The 22,990-nt window shown below is 38.6% G+C and overlaps 1 protein-coding gene and 1 long non-coding RNA gene across 2 annotated transcripts; one reads left to right on the top strand and one right to left on the bottom strand.

The window, feature by feature from the left end:
* The first annotated feature begins 474 nt into the window (after positions 1-474).
* On the top strand, positions 475-2,262 carry LOC135075927 (uncharacterized). The gene is made up of 3 exons (XR_010258160.1): positions 475-719; positions 802-981; positions 1,065-2,262. It is a non-coding gene; the product is annotated as an uncharacterized LOC135075927 (long non-coding RNA).
* A 15,305-nt stretch (positions 2,263-17,567) lies between these two features.
* On the bottom strand, positions 17,568-22,746 carry LOC135076384 (organic cation transporter protein-like). The gene is made up of 7 exons (XM_063970877.1): positions 22,463-22,746; positions 21,996-22,212; positions 21,626-21,881; positions 21,212-21,543; positions 20,818-21,109; positions 19,763-19,944; positions 17,568-18,492 (listed from the first exon to the last, which is right to left on the bottom strand). The coding sequence occupies exons 1-7, from the start codon at positions 22,684-22,686 to the stop codon at positions 18,331-18,333; spliced, it is 1,665 nt and encodes a 554-aa protein (XP_063826947.1). The 5' UTR covers positions 22,687-22,746; the 3' UTR covers positions 17,568-18,330.
* Between the last annotated feature and the right edge of the window lie 244 nt (positions 22,747-22,990).

Genomic DNA, 22,990 nt, shown 5'->3' with positions numbered 1-22,990 from the left:
ATCATTACTTTGATAAAAGCACAATAAATATATTATTTGCAAATCAATAAGAAAAACAATAATACAGAATGACGTTTACCGCTACAAAATTATATCGATCCACATTCCGACTGGCTATAAATTTATCAAAATATCAGTTTTATCGGAATTAATTAATTATCGAATCGAGTCACACGACATCTCTCGATTACTTTGCGATTGCAGTACGATGATACGATTATTTTTACGTTGCGGCAATCACTAAAATTCGCTAAAATGACACTAATGACGTTTAAAAGTGGCACGCTCGTCTTCATACAAATCACATGCTGCATCTATCAATATCTGTGACAATAAGCTATTCTTAAAAGTAAAACAAAAAAATAAAATAAAAAAAGAACAAAAGGAAAATGGTTGATGATTGACATCACAATTGACATTGAATGAAGGAATGAGGTTTCCGACTAATTAATATAGTTATCTGTGGATGACGACCACATGCATTGAAGACCGCGTGCTGCCACGCAATAAAAACGTGATTTCATCTTTGGAGTTGGATTTCACCATTTTGATTCCTGATTTTGATTGAAGAAAGTGATTTATAGCCACACACCACAAAGGTCAAGCCAGAGAACAATAAAGTAAAGTAAAGCAGGCCCAAGACGACGCTAAACGGAGTGCTTGGCGTTTTGATTCCCATCCATTGCCTTGGTTTTTCGGCATGAAGTGCAAGTAACTTGGTGAGAAAGTTATCCATTTACTGTTTAGTTCGATACATTATTCAGTTTAATAAAGATAAATACTACTTTACTTTCCCTATAGGATGCACTCATGCGCAGGGAGGGCCCCGAGAATGAAAATGGGGAATTGGAATGGGAATGGTGGCAACTTTGTATGAACCCAGCGCTTCATGATCATGGCCTCCGTCCATCATTTCACTGCGGCATACCGGTGCCAGGACGCCCCGATAGGTCTCCTACGCTTGCCGCGCATGACCCGCTGGTAAGTAACCCATCATTGTCAGTCTTTTGCAATTCTATTAAATATTTTCTTAGGTGATGTTTAAAAGTAAATTTTGTTTTCAGGGCGCGCAGAGGAGGAGGCAGGTCGTTCCAGCACCGGGACGCCGCAAATCTGAATGACCCGCGAAAAGCTGCTGTGCGATGTTTGGGTGTGGCAAATATGTGAGTGCATAGCCTCTTTGGATATCTACTCTGAGCTTGGGCCCATTCCAGTTTGCTGAACAGATACTTAGGCCTCGCACTATCCAGTATGCCAAACAACATGGTGGCCAGGTGCAATCTTCGCCGAGCAGCCATCTTTAACATGTTTGATGAGTTCAGGAATGGCGTGATGTGTGATCTCGGAGGCACAGTGAAACAAAAACGGGCGCATGCGTTTTGTACCCTTTGAATGAGACGTGACGATTTACCCAGCAAGCACGGGCCATACACTGTATCACAGTAGTTAAGTTTGCTTAATACAAGTGATTCACATAAAGATATTCTAAGGCTTTCGCTTAAATAGGGCCTCAAGTTGTATAGAATCTTTAAGCGGTAAAAGCAGTTCTTAGTGCACTCGAGTATATGGCTTTCGAACTTGAGGTTTCCATCAATGACCATTCCCAGGTTTCTCGCCTCAGCCACTCTTTCTAAAGGTTCTCCATTTATTTCAACGTTGAGTTGTATGCTTTTAAGAGTTTCCAAGCCTTTACGTGTTCCAGTTAGCATGAACTTTGATTTTCTTGGGTTGAGAACAAGGCAATTGGCAGTACACCAGTCAAAAATTCTGCCTAGTTGGTTGTTGATCTTCATTATTGCATTTTCATGATCAGATGGAGGGAATGATGTATATAATTGTAGATCATCGGCATATAGGTGGTATTGACAGTCCTTGATACAGTTGATTATGTCAGCACTGTACAAAATGTACAGTATTGGACCCAATATGGATCCCTGAGGAACTCCGCGAGTTACTGGTTTTTGTTCTGACAATAATGCCGACCCATCCACCCCTTTCAGCTCCACGTACTGCTGTCTCAGAGAGAGATAGCTATGAAACCATCGTATGGAGGAATCATCAAGACCATAATAACGCAACTTGGAGAGAAGCAGAGGAATATTAATGGAGTCGAAGGCGCGCGAGAAGTCCAGCAGCACCAGCGTCGAAACCAACCCCCCATCCTGAGCAGCCAGAAGGTCATCAATCACATCCGAAAGAGCAGTAGCCGTCCCAAAACCCTTGCGGAATCCCGATTGACGGCGCGGGAGCAGCTCCTGCTCCTCAAGGTATTTAGTTAATTGATCACAAACTATACGCTCGAGGATTTTGGACAAACATGGTAGGATGCTGATAGGCCTCAAGTCCTGAACTGAAGCAGGATGACCAATTTTTGGTAGTGGCCTTACGACTGCCACCTTCCAACAGTCTGGAAAGATCCCTTGCAGTATAGAACCGTTCACTATGTCGGTGAGTGCTTTGAGTGAGTAAGGCAATGTGAGCATCAGCATATCCAGTGTGATGCCGTCACTTCCCTGAGCATTCGATTTGAGCGCTGTGATGGTTCTTAAGACAACGTCTGAGCTAACAGTATGGAGTGAGAATGATATAAGGTTCCTATGTCTGTGATATTCGTAATAGGTTAATTGAGAGATCGTCACATTGTTTCCCCCAGGCACGTTGAGAAAATGATGAATAATTGAATTAGGGTTGTTAAACATTGGAGGAAGCTCACAAGCGCCTTTCTTCGCCTACCCGGTCAGTTCCTGTGCCCCAAGGACGACTACCTCACAGCTGACGTCACTCAGTACGCGACTCGTCTTCGCGCGTGCATGGCGAAGCTTGCTCCTCGTCCTACCACCTGGCACTCCACTTCGGCCTTCTACGTTCCACGCGATCTCCACACCTCTTCCCACGTCTTCGTTCGCCAAGATCGCGTGAGAGGCGCCCTGGAGCCGCCATACGCTGGACCCTACAAGGTTGTCAGCCGACAACCTAAGTACTTCACCTTGGACGTCAACGCCAAGAATGTCAATGTCTCCATTGACCGGCTCAAGGCAGCGTATGAGTCCAAAGTAGTTCAGAGGACGGCTCAACCAGCCGAAGAAGACGTCATGCGGACTTCCAGTGGTCGAAGAGTCCGGCTGCCCGATTTTTATCGACCGTAGTCACGGTCTGCGGAGGGGAGTACTGTGGCGGCCATCCGCCACATTCCTAACTTGGACCACCGCCTTAGATTTCGGAGCGATCCGCTTCCGCCTATGAGATTGGGCCAACCCCGACTTGACGGAACGTGAACGAATCGTTGGCGCATGCGTGCTGCGGCCGTCACAATACACCTGCGTCACTCGCACACCCGTGAAGACGTATGCTGCCGTCTCGCTTCAACGCCGGTCACCGTTCTCCGATCACTCATCGCCTTTGAAGAGATTTGAAATATGTCGTCGTGACACTTCTTCCGCGATCGCTTTGCTCTCAACGTTTAAATAATTTTATTGCTATTGTATCCTAATCAATCCTTTGCTTTTCCTGTTGTTAAATATAATTTCCAATCGGCTAATAATATTCTTCCTTCTACCGTGTTCTTCCTACCTTTATTTCCTGACTCGAACTGCCTAACAATAATCTTAACGATGTCTTAACGATTAAGAATCGGAATAGGATTCCGAGTAAAATATATGGTGGGTTGTTGGCAAATAGCCCCCATAGCTTCATTAGTATGGCTCCAAAAATTTACAATAACACACAGACACTAAAAGACACAAATATTCAAGTATTTCACAAGCAGATGCTATCCTTATTAATAAGCAAAGCCTATTCTAACTGACAAATTGTAAGATTCTTCACTTTTTTATGTTTATGTAATATGAAGTGGTTACTGATTGGACATTACTAACTTACTTTTTATTTTATTCAGTTTCTACTAACCTAATACGACTCAATGATGTTATGTTGTGCCGACCTTGGGCCAGACATAGTGATACCGACTACTTAATATTTAACACCTGTAATATGTCATTTACATAGGTTCCAAGAATAAACGAATTTTGATTTTGTTTTTTTTTTTATTTTGGTAAAAATACTTCAGTAGAATGTTGAATTGATTAATTGGATAATAGGCTTGTTTATAATTGCATTAACGTGTGATAATATTATAAGTACACAAAGATACTATCTAAAATCTTAAACCACCTGTTGGGAAAACCCGAAGTTTTATAAAATAACCGCTACCACAACCGCTACGGTGCTTGAGAATGAACAGAGAAACTTCATCTTGAAAGTGCCTCACAAAACAAAGGGCGTGCCTTTGTTTTGTTCGCGATGTATAAAATAATAAAATTTAGCCTAAATTATCTCTATTATTAAACTTTCCGATATAGTTTAACCTAATACGTTATACCTACTTTAGTTCTCGGCTTGCCAGTTATTGTTTTCGGTTAAAATATGGTGATGCAACTCAGCCTTAGTGTCAATTTTAGCAAAATGTAAAACATCTGCCATGATATTAAAACGTACGCCAACCTACGAGTAAGTATGTACGAAATACAAAGCATTGATACAATACTATTATATTACATTACTAGCTTTCTGCCAGCGGCTTCGCCCGCGTGGAATTTTGTCTGTCACAGAAAAACTTTATCGCGGCGTCCCTATTTCAAAAACCGGGATTAAAACTATCCTATGTCCTTTCCCGGGACTCAAACTACATATATCTATGCTAAATTTCATCAAAATCGGTTCAGTGGTTTAGGCGCGGTGAAAGCGAGACAGACAGATAGACAGACAGAGTTACTTTTGCATTTATAATATTAGTATAGATAGTATAGGTTTTCCTCTACTCCAATGTCGGTCTTGAAAAAACTTGGGCACGGTAAAAGATCCATTTGCTTATCTGATCTAAATAATAGAAGTTTCAGTTTTTCAGCAACAAAAGAAGTTACTTCAAATTAGGTCTTTCCAATAGCAAATCTTTTCAAAATAATGCTACTAAACATAATAAGCCTTCAAGTTTTGAGGTTTCAAGAAGTAGGTGGCGCTGCCATCACGTAAAGACCGGCTCGCGTATAAAAATGGTTTAAAAATACTAAAAGTTAGTTTAACTGACAACTTAAGTTGAAATTACGTAAAGTATACTACAAACAACGTGTGGAAGTGTTATCTCCATAAATTATACGATGTGTGTGAAACAATTAACAAACTAACAGTGTGAATGCAGGGCTATTGAAAACTAACTCAAAGCTATCTAAAACTTAGTGGAACTTTTATAAAACAACAAAAACTAATTGTGCCCAATGTAAAACAAGTGAAACAAACTATTCAAAGTGCCTATTGTTATGAAAATAGTAATTAGTGAAGAAGACGGTTTATTTTATTTAAATGTGTTCAGTGTTTACAGCATTACCATACTTATTACGTGCTGTTATAGACTATTGTCCGATACACCAAAAATAACGCCATCTATCGTATTTTTTCAAACTTACGTACTACTTGAAACGTCCATCCAAGCACCCTTGCCGCAACTAAACACAGGACTCTGCCAGTTCAAATTTTAAAATAAAGAGGGCGCTACGGGTCTTATAAATACAATGGAGTCAAAAACATACGGCACTTGTGCTGCTTGCCTGCAGAATATCGAATCACGCCGATTCCTAGCATGCTGCTTATGCTCCAAAAAATACCACATTATATGCATAAATGTAAGTGAGAAGTTATTCTACAACGTCATGACCGCAGAGCGCAAAAATAATTGGGACTGTCAAGAATGCAAGAATAAAATACCAAAAACAAATAATTCAAATACACCAGTTAGACCACATTCGTCCTGCTACAAAAACGACGAATGCGAACTAAACATTACACACAGACGCAAACCTGAGCAAAAAAATGTTTCACTAGAACAAAGTTACATAGAACAGGATATAGATGATATAACAGGGAATACTCAAACCAACAACACCTTGAATGAGAATATAAGTATTTCACACGAGAGTCATTCTGAAAATGTGATAACATTTGACAAATTCAGCCAACTTTTAGATGAAAAATTAGAAAAAATAAAAAAGTCTATCTTAGAGGAAGTTAAAGAAACTATACAAACAGAAATTAACTCTGCCATACTGAAAATCCAGAACGAATCTAAAGAAACCACACAAAAATTGACCAAAGACCAAAAACTCATGAAAGAACAAGTAAAAACAATCGACAAGAAAATCGAAAATATAGAAAGCCAACTTAAAAACCTAGACGTCTCAAAGAAAAAGATAGTACTATATGGATTGACTGAACCAACAAATGAGAACAATTACAATCTATATGACCGAGTGAACAAAGTATTTGCAGACATTCTAGATATAAATACGAATCCCTATATAGAGAAGATAAAGCGGCTAGGAAGACAAGGAAACCGCAGACCAATTGAAATTGAATTTTTAAGCAAAAGATTTACACAATACATACTAGAAAACTCCAACTCCTTTAAGAACACTGGATTGGCAGTCACTACATTCATGGATAAGGAAAAATTACAAGGAAGGAATATGCTTCGCCAAAAATTGCAAGAAGCCCGACAGAAAGGACAGCATGCAATAATAAAACATAATAAACTGATTATAAACGGAAAACCTTACGAAGATCTCCCAGTAGAAAAGGAAAACTGCAACAAAGCTGGCCACAACAACACTAAGGACATTCAGCAACAAACACCTGTGGAAGAAGACAAAACAACAACGTCTACCAACTGTACATTTCGCAAATAACTGTACAATCGCATTCCAGAATATTCAAAGCATAGGGAATAAGTTACCTCTAATTGAACAGCTATTGGTAGACTCAAATCTAGATGTAATATCATTGTCAGAAGTAGGTAAAAACAGAGATTTTTGTGAAACAATAAAAATACCCGGATACAAAATAGCCTCACTGTTTTGTAGGAAAAAACATAGATTAGGTGGAGTCTGTATAGCAATTAAGGATACATTAGAAAATGTGATTAGAGAGGATATTGTTAAGTTTTCTAAAGAATTTATTATAGAATTTAGCGCAATAGAATTTCCACAAATTAATACTATCATTGTAGGTGTATATAGGCCGGATCGCAATATAAATATATTCTATGAGCAAATGACAAAATTACTCAATAAACTAAACCACCAAGATAGGAACAAACATATAATAATTGGCGGTGATTTTAATATTGACGTATTATGCACCAAAAACAAAAGAAAACAAGAATTTCTCGATTTCATGCTATCATACAATCTGAAACAACTTATTAAAGAACCCACTCGTGTAACTGAAAAAACGCAAACCTCTATTGATTTAATATTTACCAACTATAAACCATTTGTAAACAAAACATATGTGAAAGACTATGGTCTGTCTGACCATAAATCAGTTATAATAGAATTACGCCTAGAAAATTTGCTCCATAACAACAGTAAACCCTGGCTAGTAAAAAAGCGAGTATTTACAAAGCAAAAAATATTAAATTTTAAAAATGCATTACAGGAAATTGATTGGAGTAATATCACAAATAATGGTAAAGACATTCAAGCAAACTATACAACCTTCCATTTAATGATACAAAACCTTTTAAATAAATATATACCTTTAGAGTCCATTAAAATAAAAAACAACCAAAATAAAAGCTGGCTTACGAAATGTCTAAAAAAATCTTGTAAACACAAAAGACTCCTAAGAACACTAGTTAATGAATCAAATTCTACAGTTATAAGAAAATATTATAATCAATATAGTAAAATATTAAAAAGATGTATTAAAATGTCTAAAAAACTTGAATACTCTAAACAGATAAAACAATCTGACAATAAATACAAAACAATGTGGAAAATTATAAATACAAAAACAGGAAAAGCTAATTTCAAAATTTATAAAAATATTAAATTAAGATTTGAAGATAAACTTACCGATTGTCCAAAAACTGTGTGTGAAATATTTAATAAAACTTTCTCTGAAATAAGTAAAAAAAATACAAAATTAAAATCCAATGTCTGCCAAGTCATAAACTCACCAGCATGTTCCATGTATCTGCAACCCGTAGATCAAAAAGAAATTAAAAAAATCATAGCGTCTCTAAAAAATAAACAAAGTAGTGGTATAGATGAGGTCCCACCAACATTAATAAAACAATGTAGCGAGGAGCTGTCTGAGCCTTTAACACACCTCATAAATCAAAGTTTCCAAGAAGGCATCTTCCCAGATTTATTAAAGATTTCATTAATTAAACCGATACATAAAAAAGACGATACTACCATAGCCAACAACTATAGACCTATAGCTCTCCTACCAAGTTTTTCCAAAATATTCGAAAAAGCTATGTGTAACCGATTGTATACGTTTTTAGAAAAAATGAATATATTAGACGAAAACCAAAACGGATTCAGAAAAACCAAATCGACAACATTAGCTGTATATAAATATATCCAAACAGCCCTCGAACATATAAACGATAAACAATACGGACTAGGACTATTACTGGACATGACAAAAGCATACGAAACTGTCGATTATAATATATTGTTAGAAAAACTCTATGGATCTGGAGTACGGGGACCAAGTCATCAATGGTTTAAATCTTACCTTCAAAACAGACAACAAATAGTACAAATAGATAGTTATGACAATAAACAACATAAAATAATAACCACTAAGTCCAGTAAAAAACATATGACCTGTTCCATACCCCAAGGCAGTGTCCTAGGATGTGTACTTTTCCTAGTTTACATCAACGACCTTCCGAAAATTATAAAAAACGACGTTATCTTACCGGTCCTTTTCGCTGACGACATATCAATTTTAATAAAGTGTAATAACATCGAAACTGCAAATACTTTACTGAAAGAAAGCTTACAAAAAATAACAAACTGGCTCCAAGACCATAATCTCCAAATAAACTTCCCAAAAACGAAAATCATACAGTTTAGATCATATAAAAAAAATCCATTAACTATCAATAATACCTTCATAAACAATGAAATAGAATTAGTAGATACATTCAAACTTCTTGGCATTGTAATAGACACACACCTTAGCTGGAAAAAACACATAGAACATATTAAATCAAAACTATCCAAATTTACTTACGCTCTTTATTATGAAATAACTCACAGTACACACACAGAAGCAGCATTAGCAGCCTACTACGCCTACGCCTATTCTCAATTAAAGTATGGAATTATACTCTGGGGAAACAGTACAGATTTCATTGACCTCTTTATCATGCAAAAAAAATGCATCAGAATAATAGCTCAAATAGACAATACGCAATCATGTAAACCCTACTTCATTAAATACAACCTACTTACCTTACCATCGATATATATTTATGATACATGTATATTTACTTATAAGAATATTAATAATTTTACAAAAATCAAGGACACGCATAATAGAAATACCAGACATAAGGATAAACTTTACTTACCTCAATCAAGAATAAAAATGTTAAATACCAGCCCCTACTACATGTCAGTGAAACTATACAACAAACTTCCTGAACACATAAAAACCGAACCTAACATTAAACGCTTCTCTAAAGCTCTGAGACAATATTTAATACCTAAATGTTTCTACTCAATTAACGAATATCTAACAACTGACCACCGAAAATGTCTCTAGATACTTTAATTTGTAATCTGCTTTATTTGTTATTTTTTAGCATCGAAGTATGCAATTATGTTACTTCTCATATTATGTATAATGAATGTATATAGCCACCTACTCTGTTGCAATACCTCCTAGGTCACTAAGTCTTAAGCCCATGTGTATGTAATTTCCACCATTACAAAAATTGTCACTTAGTACGCAATAAAGATTTGAATTTGAATTTGAATTTGACTGTTAACGCCATCTATTGACAGCGGCATGTTATTTGAAAATATACTATAGCTCATTATATTATTATATTATACTGTGACTATGGTCTATGATGGATGCAGGTAGACAGTTAAATGATATTTCATGGCCCATTGGGGTTGTAGATATTAAATGCAACGATGTCAAATGCCGTCTTTTATAGTGAGTGGTGCAACTTTTATTTTTTGTGTTTAATTAAGCTTTCATAAGTAGGTGAATAATAAACAGTCAGTCTTGCTACGAAACTTTGTGGGCAGCGCAGGTATAGCCTTAAAGTTATATATTATAACCTATTATTTATTTTTACATGTAAATGATTTTTTTTTATATTCCCTCTTAAGTAGCAGATAAGGCCAGGAATAAGTAGGCTTTACACAACGGATTACTTTAATCTCAAATATCTAATCGAAAATGAAAACCTTCGTAAACAGATTAAGTTGTTGCCAAGTTAGATCCATAAGTTACACATTTAGTACAGGTTTTTTGCTTGTTATGTTGTTTTCAGCATTAAAAATAGATGTTACATCCCATTGTGGAAAAACTGATAAACCTCATCATAGTTATGAAACTTAGGTTCAACATTGCTATGAAATCTACGATGGCGTTAAATATATTATTTACGATACGACACAGGTACGATAAATGTTATTTTTTTTATTTCAAAGTTAGGTAAATAATTGTACCTACCATGCCGGGCCGGGCGGCTCGGCCGGCGACCAACCCGGCGGCCAGGACGGCACACTGGCAAGGCATTTTGAAAGCCGATGATTGTGTGGACACACGCCACTAAAGATACAATTAATGGTCATTATTTCACAGAACATAGCATGTGAACAGGTCTGTACTAGGTAGCTACAATAAAACCGTGGACTGTATGTACTATATCATTCTATTTCGCTTTCAAACTAGTTCTACTACATTGTTCTACTTTGATAGACCTAGACAGACACATAATTTTGGGCTCCTCTTGACCCAAGGAAATGGAAAAAATCAAATTGAACCGCGTGTTAATCTACCCTCAGTGCCATCTAGTATCACTTTGTAACAACTAAAACCCAACATAAACAACAGTACTATCTTTTGATACTAGATGTCACTTTATACACATATGTGACTTCAACATGCCGCCCACCAAGGACAGAATGTCCTTAACTATGACCCATACATGTCTAGTATAAAACCTCTCGTATAAAAACCCTCACCTCGCGTATAAAAACCCATGTTTAAGAACCCCTCGTATAATAAACCCTTTACATATTAAAACCACTCGTTTAACTAAACCTTAAAACTAGTAAATCAAATAATATAACATTCCTTAACAGTTAATTACTTATTAACCAGTGAAAACCAATTTTAAAACTACACATTTACATTTACAAAATACAAGTCATCCCATCAGTTCAGGGATTGTCCTAGAAAATCTTGCCAAACAACCACGTACTTGGAGACAAGTTATCATCCTACAACAAAATTGTATCCCCGACTGCTGACTCAGAACTTTTATGAGCCTGTTAATAAACCTTGTATGAAAATTGTAAAATGTCTATAAAATATCAATTGAACTTATTACCTACCTAAAAATCACGAACTGAACTAGAGAGTGAAGAACTGTTTTCTCACATAGATTTGTCTACCGTACCTGTATGAACGTAAAACCCTTTTTCTTTTCGTGTTTAGTGTATGATAGTTTGCTCTCTTAAAAACCCTTGAAAAACTTTCATACACACTACTAACAACTTAGTCATCCAAACAGCTCCACAAACTTAAACTGCGATATACCTACTCATTTGTCACGGAAGTAACGGAGTTTTGACACTAGCAAACTAGCCCAACGGGAATTTCCTTGATGCAGTGATTACGCGTAAAAAAACCCTAGCAGCGTAAGCAACGTTGAAGGCATCTGAGAATCCCTGCAGCTCTGCAAGCATCGTCTGATCAAGTGCATACCACCGTGGATACTTTAGCTAAGTGGTAACTCGTTGAAAGGTAAGTATTCCAATCTTCTATTATATCCCTAGTAAGTTCTTCCTCTCACCCTATTCCAGCTATCCACACTGCTTGATAACTTCTTCGCTTATGCAGTTGCTATTCATACTAATAGATTGAATAAACGCGATACAACCGATATAATTTTTCTTTTTCTTACAGGTGCAGACAGCGGCGGCAATTCACCGAGTACTGATATTCATCATTGTTCCAGTTTCAGGTAAGTTTCTTCCCCCTTTTTGTTCTTTTTGTTCTAATAACCTTAGTAACACTTCTGTTACATAACCATTTGTCCTATAAATCTCTAAACTGTACTATACTCCCAAACTTGTACTATAAATCCAAATCTTGTACTATAAATCCCTAATTTGTTGCATAAATCCCTTTTTGTACTTTAAATCCCTAATTTGTTCTATAATTCCTAATTTGTTCTAAAATCCTAATTTGCTCTATTCTTTCTTTCCCAGTTGGACTCCATTTGCGGATGCTCCAAACACCACTTTCGCAGTTGATCTATCTCCCTTAATAACAGCATGTGGTAAGTATACTGCTTGTTCTTCATTGTACTTAGTTTTCTGTGTTAACTTCATGTGTTCCAGTTGTGAATTATCCTCTGTATATCTTGTGTTCTTTAGCTTGTTGTATCCGTAATAAATCTTTGTTCTAAATGTTTTGAATGTTCTGACTGATGTTTCTTCTTGGTTACAGGAAGGCACTTCTTCTCGGAACGGTAACTTCACTCCACATCTTCCATCTGCACACTGACGAGTGGTCGCAGTAAAGATTTCTTCGCATCGCTGTTCTTTTGATGTTAACTTTTTTGAAGTAAATAAAGTTCTCGATTCCAAATCCCTATAGCGTTTTGAACTAAATCCCTTTACACGCGCATGCAACACTGTAACACGATTTTCATCAGCAGCCGTATTTATCGGTCCAGATATTATCCACCCAAGCGTGGTGCACTGTGCCACAGGTGAACCTATAGGTCCCCGTAACAAACCATCCCTTAATATCTGACTACATAAGTCTGCTCCCAGAAGAATATCAATTTTGTTCGGTACGTTAAATTGCGGATCAGCTAAATAAACATGTGATAATTCAACCCAATTGTCTAATGAAACTCTCTGTCCTGGTAAATAAGAAGTAATGTCGCTAAGAACATACGCCTCCACCTCGATCTCAAAACTCGGATCTAGTTTAGATTTGAGTGTAAGTGAAACCATGGACCTGGATAACACCGAAGGTTTTTCATCACCGAAACCTGATATGACATTAGTCACATTCACTTTCTTTAGTCCTAAACCTTGGACCGTAGCTTCTGTCACAAACGAAGCTTGAGAGCCTTGATCAACTAAAGCCCTACACACATGATATTGGCCTGTCCTAGACTTAACGTCAACCAATGCTGTCGCCAATAACACCTGGCTGCTCTTACTCTTCGCGCAACATGCCATGTGATTTGCAGTCTTGATTGGCTGTGTATCTTGTTCTAATCCATTTAGGTTGTTGTCCTTCCCCGCGCCTTCTTCTACTGCTTGACCTAAAAACCCTGAACCAGCAGTCGAAGTGGGGGCTTGCCCTGAATGAAGCAAAGAATGATGTCGTTTTTTACAAACTCTACAATTGGTGGGTGATCGGCAAAACTTTACACCATGGTTGCTTCCTAGACAGTTATAACACATTTTGTTTTTGATAACAAAGTCACGTTTGTTCTCATATCCTAAGCTTGAAAACCCTTTACAAAAACATAACTTGTGTTCCTCACCACAAAACTCGCAAGATAATTTTTGAACATTAGTCGCATGTAAAACCCTAGTATGACTAACATTCTGCCCGGTATGCACATTGGAGGCTGACTGTTTACTGAAATATTTAGGTTCGATACATTCCAAAGCCCGAAACCTATCATACAGGAAATCCCTCATTTGATCGTAGGTTGGTAAACAATCAGACGCTACAGTTTTCGCAATGTGCAGTTCCCATTCCTTGCGTGTCTCGGGATCTAGTTTTGAACTCAACAAATGTATGATCATTATGTCCCACGTAGAGACATCTATCCCTAAATTAATCAAAGCGTTTAAACAATCCGATGTTGTGTCAATAAAACCCTTTAAAATACCTGCAGATACAGTACTAGCATTACGTTGACTTAAAAACCGATTCAAAATATTGTGTGCTAAATACTTTTTATTACTGTATCTTTGCTCTAGAAGTATCCAACATTGATCGTAATTAACCTCAGATACAGGTATGTACCGAATAAGTTGTTCGGCCTCTCCCGTCAAATACCCCTTTAGATACTGTAGACGTTGAACGTTGTCGAGAGATTGGTTCTTGTGTATCATTGAAACAAATAAATCCCTAAAAGTTATCCATTCTGAGTAGTTACCTCCAAACTTTGGAATATGAATCTCAGGTAACTTTACTCGAGATTGGGATGGATAGTTTGGCTTACTATTGTCTACTGACTCTGCGGGTGTTGACATAGCAGATAGACATTGTTTCAATGCACCCTTGTAATTCAAAACCACTTGTTCTGTTTGATCGTAAACATCATTAACCATGTAATCTGTCTTTTTTAACAATTTTGGATCTGAAGTCTGTAATAACCCCTTATGCCCTTGTCTAAATTCAGCCCACATCTCTATCAATGCCTGCAATCTGTTGTCTATGTAATCTCTAGTCAAGCGTTCCTTGGGTGACTTTTTATAATTAACTTCAGCTTTGAAAATCCTGGATGATAAATCATCCTGATAGTTAATTAGAGATTCCATAGTAGCCATTGTTAAATAAATGATTACAAAGCAAAAATAAAGTAAAAAATTAAAACCGAAAAAAAATAACTTGGAAGTTTTTTTTAAGTTCACTTCATGAAAATTTTACAAGTGTTTGAACTTTGAACAATCCTATGGAAAATCGGGCATAGAGTCCCCGTACCTTCGTTTTTTCCACTTAAATTCTAAGTCCTAACTACTTCTAAAATTATTCTAAGTTCTAAAAATCATATGAAAATAAACTAAAGTTCCAAACAATTTTAAAGTTATAAACTTCCTTGAAATAAGGTTGAAATTTTCCTGCTTAGTAAACGTCAAAGTACTCACGGTTCGCACTTCACTCACACATACACTCGCGAGCAAAAGTATGGAATCACTTACATGAAGTTGTTTCCACGCGATCTTGTGCACTAACGAATTTGTTAGTAACAAAAAAAGTAGCACCATTTTAAAGATTAAACTTTTAACTTTAAATTGATACCAAATTCATTTAAATCACACCAGTATTTAAAAAGATATCCCGGCTGATGTGAAGAAGTAAGAAAAAATACATGTACCAACACTACCAACTGTTTGATACGTCGCGAGTTGCGGCCTATTTACCCCCTATAAAAGCACGTGTTTTCGGATTTTTGCGTTCACACGTTGATCCATACACATCTCAGCTTCTTTTGACACTTTACCTAGGATTCTACACCTACAGAAGCAGCACAAATCGTTGCACTGTTGCAAGAAGGGCTCAGCCAGCGGGCTGTCGCACGTCAGCTCCACATAAGCCAGTCCTGGGTTTCGAAAGTTTTAAGACGCTTTTGGGAGACTGGTGGCTTTATCCCGAGACCAAGTTCTGAACAGCGCCGGTGCACATCGCAGAGGGATGACCGTTTTTTCATGTCAACCTCTCTATGAAATCGTCATTTGACTGGCATCGACGTCCAGCAAGAGCTCAGAAATGTTCGTAGGATAGCTGTTAGCGAGTGGACAGTTCGTCTAAGATATGAGCAATAAAATTTGACTCCAAAAAGGCCTGCCACATGCTGGAAACTGACGGCAGGTCACCGACAAGCACGTTTTCAATTAGGTCGCACCCGGAAGGCGAGTAATGGAGGCGAGTTTTGTTATCCGATGAATGCAGACTGTTTTTGCAGTGCAGTAGTCGAAGAGGTCGGGTCTATAGACGGCCTGGGGAGCGATTTGTGCAGTGCTGGTTCACTAAAACATTGGCTTATGGGGGTGGCTTGATCGACTTCCCATCGAGATGTGTACGAGCAAATTGAAAGCGTGCTTATCGGTGACCTGCCGTCAGTTTCAAGCCTGTGGCAGGCCTTTTTGGAGTCAAATTCTATTGTTTATATCTTAGACGAACTGTCCACTTGCTAACAGCTATCCTACGAACATTTCTGAGCTCTTGCTGGACGTCGATACCAGTCAAATGACGATTTCGTAAAGAAGTTGACATGAAAAAACGGTTTTCCCTCTGCGATGTGCACCGGCAATGTTCAGAACTTGGTCTCGGGATAAAGCCACCAGTCTCCCGAAAGCGTCTTGAAACTTTCGAAACCCAGGACTGGCTTATGTGGAGCTGACGTGCGACAGCCCGCTGGCTGAGCCCTTCTTGCAATAGTGCAGCGATTTGTGCTGCTTCTGAAGGTGTAGAATCCCAGGTAAAGTGTCAAAAGAAGCGGAGATGTGTATGGATCAACGTGTGAAAGCAAAAATCCGAAAACACTTGCTTTTATGGGGGGTAAATAGGCCGCAACTCGCGACGTATCAAGCAGTTGATACATGTCTTTTTCCTTACTTCTCCACATCAGCCGGGATATCTTTTTAAATACTGGTGTGATTTAAATGAATTTGGTATCAATTTAAAGTTAAAAGTTTAATCTTTAAAATGGTGCTACTTTTTTGTTACTAACAAATTGGTTAGTACACAAGATCGCGTGGAAACAACTTCATGTAAGTGATTCCATACTTTTGCTCGCAAGTGTAGATTGCACTAAAAAAACCTTCTTTGTCGATGTGTAGTGAAGTCCGTAGATCCCGTTGTCCTCAGTCGCTGATCCAGCTGAGCCTGCAGCCTGAGGCCACAACCAGGAACTCCTTGCTTGCCTTAGCTCGATTCAGCTCCTCCAACCAGCTCTTCATCTAAGAGCTGTTCTGCACTCCATGAACCAGCTCGTAATCCAAGAACTGTTCTGCTCTCCAAGAACCAGCTCATCATCCAAGAGCTGTTCTGTACTCCAAGAACCAGCTCATCATCCAGGAGCTGTTCTGTACTCCTCCTACCTACCACGTACTCGGTTTGTTGCAGCGATCCACTGCGAGTACGGGTTACAGCGGTTTTCACCACTGTGCACTCAAAAATAGCCTTTATATTCCGGCTCGTCAAGGACCATGAACAGGTCTGTACTAGGTAGCTACAATAAAACCGTGGACTGTATGTACTATATCATTCTATTTCGCTTTCAAACTAGTTCTATCTCTGTTCTACTACATTGTCCTACCGTTTGACAGACCTAGAAAGACACATAATTTTGGGCTCCTCTTGACCCAAGGAAATGGAAAAAATCAAATTGAACCGCGTGTTAATCTACCCTCAGTGCCATCTAGTATCACTTTGTAACAACTAAAACCCAACATAAACAACAGTACTATCTTTTGATACTAGATGTCACTTTATACACATATGTGACTTCAACAGCATGTGTAAAAAAGAAACATTTTTTGTACAAAAAATATAATTTATTTTACTTCTCGTTTCAGCCAAATGACGTCCACTGCTGGACAAAGGCCTCCCCCAAGGTTTTCCACAATGAACGGTCCTGCGCTGCCCGCATCCAGGCTCTTCCCGCGACCTTTACCAGATCGTCGGTCCACCTATTATTTTACTTACAAATATATTATTGTAAAAAGTTTATTCGTAGAGATATGAGTAAATACAATGAAAACGAAGTAGTATACATGAAAAAGATAAATAATTTATAATTTGTACACTGTGACATACAAAAGTATAAACTGTACATACAGTTAATATCATAATAACATCAGTTTTAGGCTGCAAAAGCTACTGTCTCTCATAGAATGCTGCAGTTCCAAAGTAATGCCTTAATTAATAGGTCCTTGCTATGAAATTAGCGTTTTGTATGGAGAATTTCACGAATTCAATGAAATCAGAACAGCTCTAATCTCGTCCCTAAACAAAACGTTTCTTCTCAGCACTTGCCATATTATGTTTGTCTCGAAGCGCTGGTAGGGCCCAAAAGATAAGGAGACATGTAAAGTGCCCCATAAGGGCTACCTTTTCTTTTTTTATTATTTTCTATTGACGTTCATAAGTGCCACTTGTGGTCTAAACTGAATAAATATTTTTGATTTGATTTGATTTGATTTGATTTGAAAAACAAACACTTTACGATTATCTAAGTACACCCCATTATTGTTAAAGGTGACCGAGTTTCTCCCGCCACTTCTGTCAGCACCAGCCGATATGTTGTCCTGAAGTGGTGGCGATATGTTGTCCCTTAGTAAGGGCCTCATCATCATCATCATCATCATTTCAGCCATAGGACGTCCACTGCAGAACATAGGCCTCCCCCAATTCCTTCCATGCTGCCCGGTTGGTAGCGGCCTGCGTCCAGCACCTTCCTGCTACCTTTATGATGTCTGAGACAGAATGAGAAGGACCTATATGCTAGTAAATTAATAATGAATTTGTCTCAGATCAGTTGGGCCCGGCGCGCGGGCGCCTGCCCAGCGCCTCGGCCTCGGCGAGCGTGTCGGGCATCTTGGTGCCGAGCGTCTCGGGCTGCGTCAGCACCAGCACGCCCGACAGCAGCCCCATGGAGCCGAACAGGATCGACGGCAACCCTTGCCAGTACTCCGTCTGCGAACAGGGAGAATGAAGGTGTTATTAAACACTTCGTTCGTTCAGTGTTTACGAGTAAAATCTTGACTTGACGTGGTCTCTCCTATCACGTTCATTTTAATATAATTCTAATCAACATCATGATTTTAACTAATTAAATTCCAACTTTCTTCCTTTATAATAGTGTTATTATTTAACCAACTAATTTGATCGGCCACCAACTTAATTTGTTTGTAAAATCAGTTATGTATCAGTCATACTTCTTTCTTATAATACTCACAGCGACATCTAGTAATCTATATATATAAAAGAAAGTCGTGTTAGTTACTCCACTTATAACTCAAGAACGGCTGAACCGATTTAGCTGAAAATTGTCAGGGAGGTAGTTTAGAGCCAGGAGAAGGACATAGGATACTTTTTATCCCGTTCGAAATAAAAAAAAAGTCTGCTTATTTATTGCCATTAAGGCGGAACAAAGTTCGCCGGGTCAGCTAGTATACTATGAAACTAAGTCATGAAAATTATTTATTAAATAATAATTATCACAATATCTAAATACATAATACTCGTACGAGTAGGTAGATGGCGCTTTTCAGTTTTAATCACTTTACGGTTGAGATAGTCAATAATCTTTTTTTTCGGTCATCTTTTGAATGTTTTTGCAAAAATTCTGGTATAGGATAGGTCCACAAAAATACAAAATGTTTTCAGTGTTTAGCTTGATGTGCTGTCTTTTGTAGGTCCTGGTTACCTTATTCTGAATTCTCTAAAGTCAAAAGTCAAAGTCAAAGTTTCTTTATTTGTATAGACTAATAAAATATAGTTCTTACAAATCGTCAAATATTTTGCTATTAAGGAGCCTTTAAATGTCTCATAATCTTTTTACCCTACCAGGGCTTCGAGACCAACATTTGGCAAGTGCTGAGAAGAAGCGCCGCAACAAACAAACTCAGTCACCACTGTCTGCCGGTTAATATAAATAAACTCTAACTACTTTAGTGAAGCAACTCTTAAAACTTAACATGAATGTTAAGGTCTCTCACTAAGCCGTTTACAAAAACACAAACTAGTGCTGCGCACAAAAGCCTGTTGGTCAAAGGCTCAAGGATTTTCATAGCGACTATCCTTACGCTGCTCGCATCTAGGTAATTCCCGCGACTTTCACCAGACCGTTCCACCTAATGTTGGGTCCATCAAGGAGTAGTAGTATAGAATATCAAACAAAATACTGGAATATGCTACGTTTACTTAAGTGCATCGTCATACTCCATGCAAGTCTGATACTCACCAGCACGGGAGTGAGAGGGGCGGTGATGGAGCCGATCCTGCCGATCATGGAGGAGAAGGCGAGCAGGCTGTGGCGGTACTGCGTGGGGTACAGCTCCGACGTAAACAGGTACAGAGACGTGAACACCACCGAGATACCGAACTTGCCCAGCAAGAATATAATCAGCCGAAGCACGGTCAGGTCTGGAATCCAAAACAAATACATGTAATGTACATGGTAAAAATTTCAGAGAATGCCCGTTAACGGCATTAAAGCTTAATTAAATTAAAATTTTTACTGAAAGCTTAATTTTGATGGTTGACTAGTCAATTTAAACTGGGCTATTAGGACCAAAATTACTTGTTGTACGCGTGAAAAATGATGATTAAGAGACCACACAGTGAACCATATTCTAATGTTTAATCTGAGCTAAGATAATTTATGCTTGCTTATTAAAAACAAATTCAAAACAATACTTCGTCAATCGAGCATATCGAAGGCTCGATTAACATCTAATCTGGTGAATAGTTACTCATAATCTAATCGTATGGTTATTAGTATGAATAGATAATACTTTTATTATTCTATTGTGCTTTAAGGTTTTGTATAGTCGAATTGCTGTGAGAACTTTATGGGCCTCTAGATAGTATCCGTCGATATAACTTTTTTGTTGCAAAATTGCCTCTAATCTACCTATTCATAATCTTTTAGTATTAGTAGATAACACTTTTATTATTTATCTGCTATTGCGAATTACTGTGCGGTCTTAATGAAACATGAAGAACCTAATTTACATCGCTTTTGTCGATAGCAATTTTTTGTTGCAAAAAGCACCGAAGTGTGACCACTGCTATGATGCCAGCCAGAGTGATGCTTTTGTTGGTGTTACTCTTAATATGGAATTGTGCATTGTGGAAAACCTTGGAGGAGGCCTTTGTCCAGCAGTGGACGTCATTTGGCTGAAACGAACGAACGAACGAACTCTTAATATCCTTTCACTTTCATCAACCTTTTATGATATATCTAAAAATATAGAGATACGGACAGAGCAGAGCCACAAAAATGATATAGCTTACCAGAGGGAATAAATGCGAAAGCTAAGTTGCAAGCTGCGCTCAAGAGATATCCCCCAGAGAGAGTAGTCTTCCTTCCAATCCAGTTCAAGAGGAAAACAGCAAGAAAGTACCCAGGGATCTCAATGGCACAAGTGAGGATGTAGTTCAGGTACATGGTGTCAGACAGGCTGGTGGAGTTGATGGACAGGCCGTAGTAGACGAAGGTGGTGGTGATCCACCAAATGGGAGTCGTGAGCACTCGTCGCAAAAGAACTGGAGATTTGACAATTGTAGCGATCATGCTTGGCTCATCCTTTAAAGGCAAAAAAATACTTAAGAATCATCTATTTTAGGTTGTATTGAATACGAGTATATTAATTTGTTGTTTATTAGTGCCAATGAATTAACAACATACCTTTTTCTCAACAACGACTGGAGGTTGCGGAGGGTTTAACAGCGCGTGCAATGATTTTTCACTAATTTGAGTCCCATTGACTCGAGCCACCTTTTCCAAAACAACTTTAGCTTCATTAAACTTCTGTTTAGACAACAGCCACCTTACGCTCTCAGATAGTATCCAGTAGTAGGAAACGATCAGGAAGCAAGGGATGTGGAGTGCCATGATCATGTATCTCCAGGGCTGGATCACCCAAGCCACACTCCCAAGGATCATTTGGCCCACGGCGAACATAGAAGAGCAAGAGGCACTCGTGACGACACGGAACTTAGGACCAACAAACTCCGTAGCTAAAATTAAAAAAAATATTGTAAATGATTAGATATCTGTAACAATTAATTCTTATAACAGCTTTATGTTGGGCATCCTTACCAAAGATATACGCAGAACTGAAGGTGCCAGCTCCAAGAGTGGTTTGGAGGATTTGCAAGGCCAGGTACATGGGGTAGTTGACGGAGAAGGCGCGGATGAGGCCGATGAGCCCGAGGTTGAAGACGCTGATGACGAGCGCCACGCGGCGGCCGAAGCGGTCGGACACGTAGCCCGTGATGGGCAGCACCAGCAGCGTTCCCACGCTGTTCAGCGTGCCTGCTAGCGCGCGCATCCACTCCTGGCACCCGAGGTCGAACTGGAAAAACATCCACCTAGTATTCACAATGTTCTTTGATGGAGATGACATTTTCACATCTAAATATTTTCATCAAATTCCTATTATGATTTTCGCAACGGTATTAGAACTCACATCGTAGACGACGGAATTGTCCCTCCCGTAGACGAAGCCGTCGCACGGGATCTGCTGGTCCTGGTAGAAGAGCGCGGCGGGGCAGGAGGCCAGCGAGCCGTTGGGGCCGCGCGGGGCGAAGCGCTCGCAGCTGGAGCCCGCCGGGATGGCCTCGCCCGTCCACGCGGGGTTGAAGTAGTGGTCTTTATGAGACTCCCCACATTCTGGGATCTGACACCTGGAATAATTTATGTAACTCACTTTCTTAAGGTGGCTATCAGAACAATAAATAAAGAACTGTTGTTTATATTAATTTAATTATAGTATATATTATAAAATAAAAATTGGTCAACAAAAATGGTTCATTTATAGTAAATCTAGAATTTAGGATAATGTGTTACGTAATTACCTATTATAATTTCACATAAGTTCACAGAAGCATCAATGTAGCTAGTGTTGTCTTTAAAAATTGCAATATTTGAAATTACCTGTGTGGAATAGCTGCAGCCGAGAAAATATATTCACTCATGAACGCAGACATAATCATGGGGATGGACACGAGCAGGAGGTTGAACAGCTGGAACTTCCCGAACTGGCCCAGCTCGTTCACGAGCACGTCGTCCAGCTCGATCGCCTTCTCCTGCAGCCCACTGTTGGGCGCCTTGCTGGGCCTCTGGGGCCCAGCCACACTCCCTTTGCGACTATCCGACATCTTCAGATCACTTCAAATGTTTACCTCTTCAAAATTTCGGAAACACGCAGCCGTAAGCGTGAGTCCGTATTGAGTACATTGATTTGATTTTTCACTATAAATCCTAACGATCCATTATCTACAGACATTGATAAAGATAACAAAATGCATAATGATAAGTTATAATTTAATTTTATCTAGGTACATACTATTTTTTTTTTATAAAAAAAGGCATTTGTATTATAGACTAAGAGCTAGTGAACGCCAGACCTACGTCTTTTTATAGAAGCTGAAAGTTTGTCAGCGTGGCTTTTTCAGCTGCCTT

The sequence above is a fragment of the Ostrinia nubilalis genome, chromosome 11 (genome assembly GCF_963855985.1).
Source record: "Ostrinia nubilalis chromosome 11, ilOstNubi1.1, whole genome shotgun sequence".
Classification (NCBI taxonomy): Eukaryota; Metazoa; Arthropoda; class Insecta; order Lepidoptera; family Crambidae; genus Ostrinia; species Ostrinia nubilalis.
This window is presented reverse-complemented; position numbering and strand designations above follow the sequence as displayed.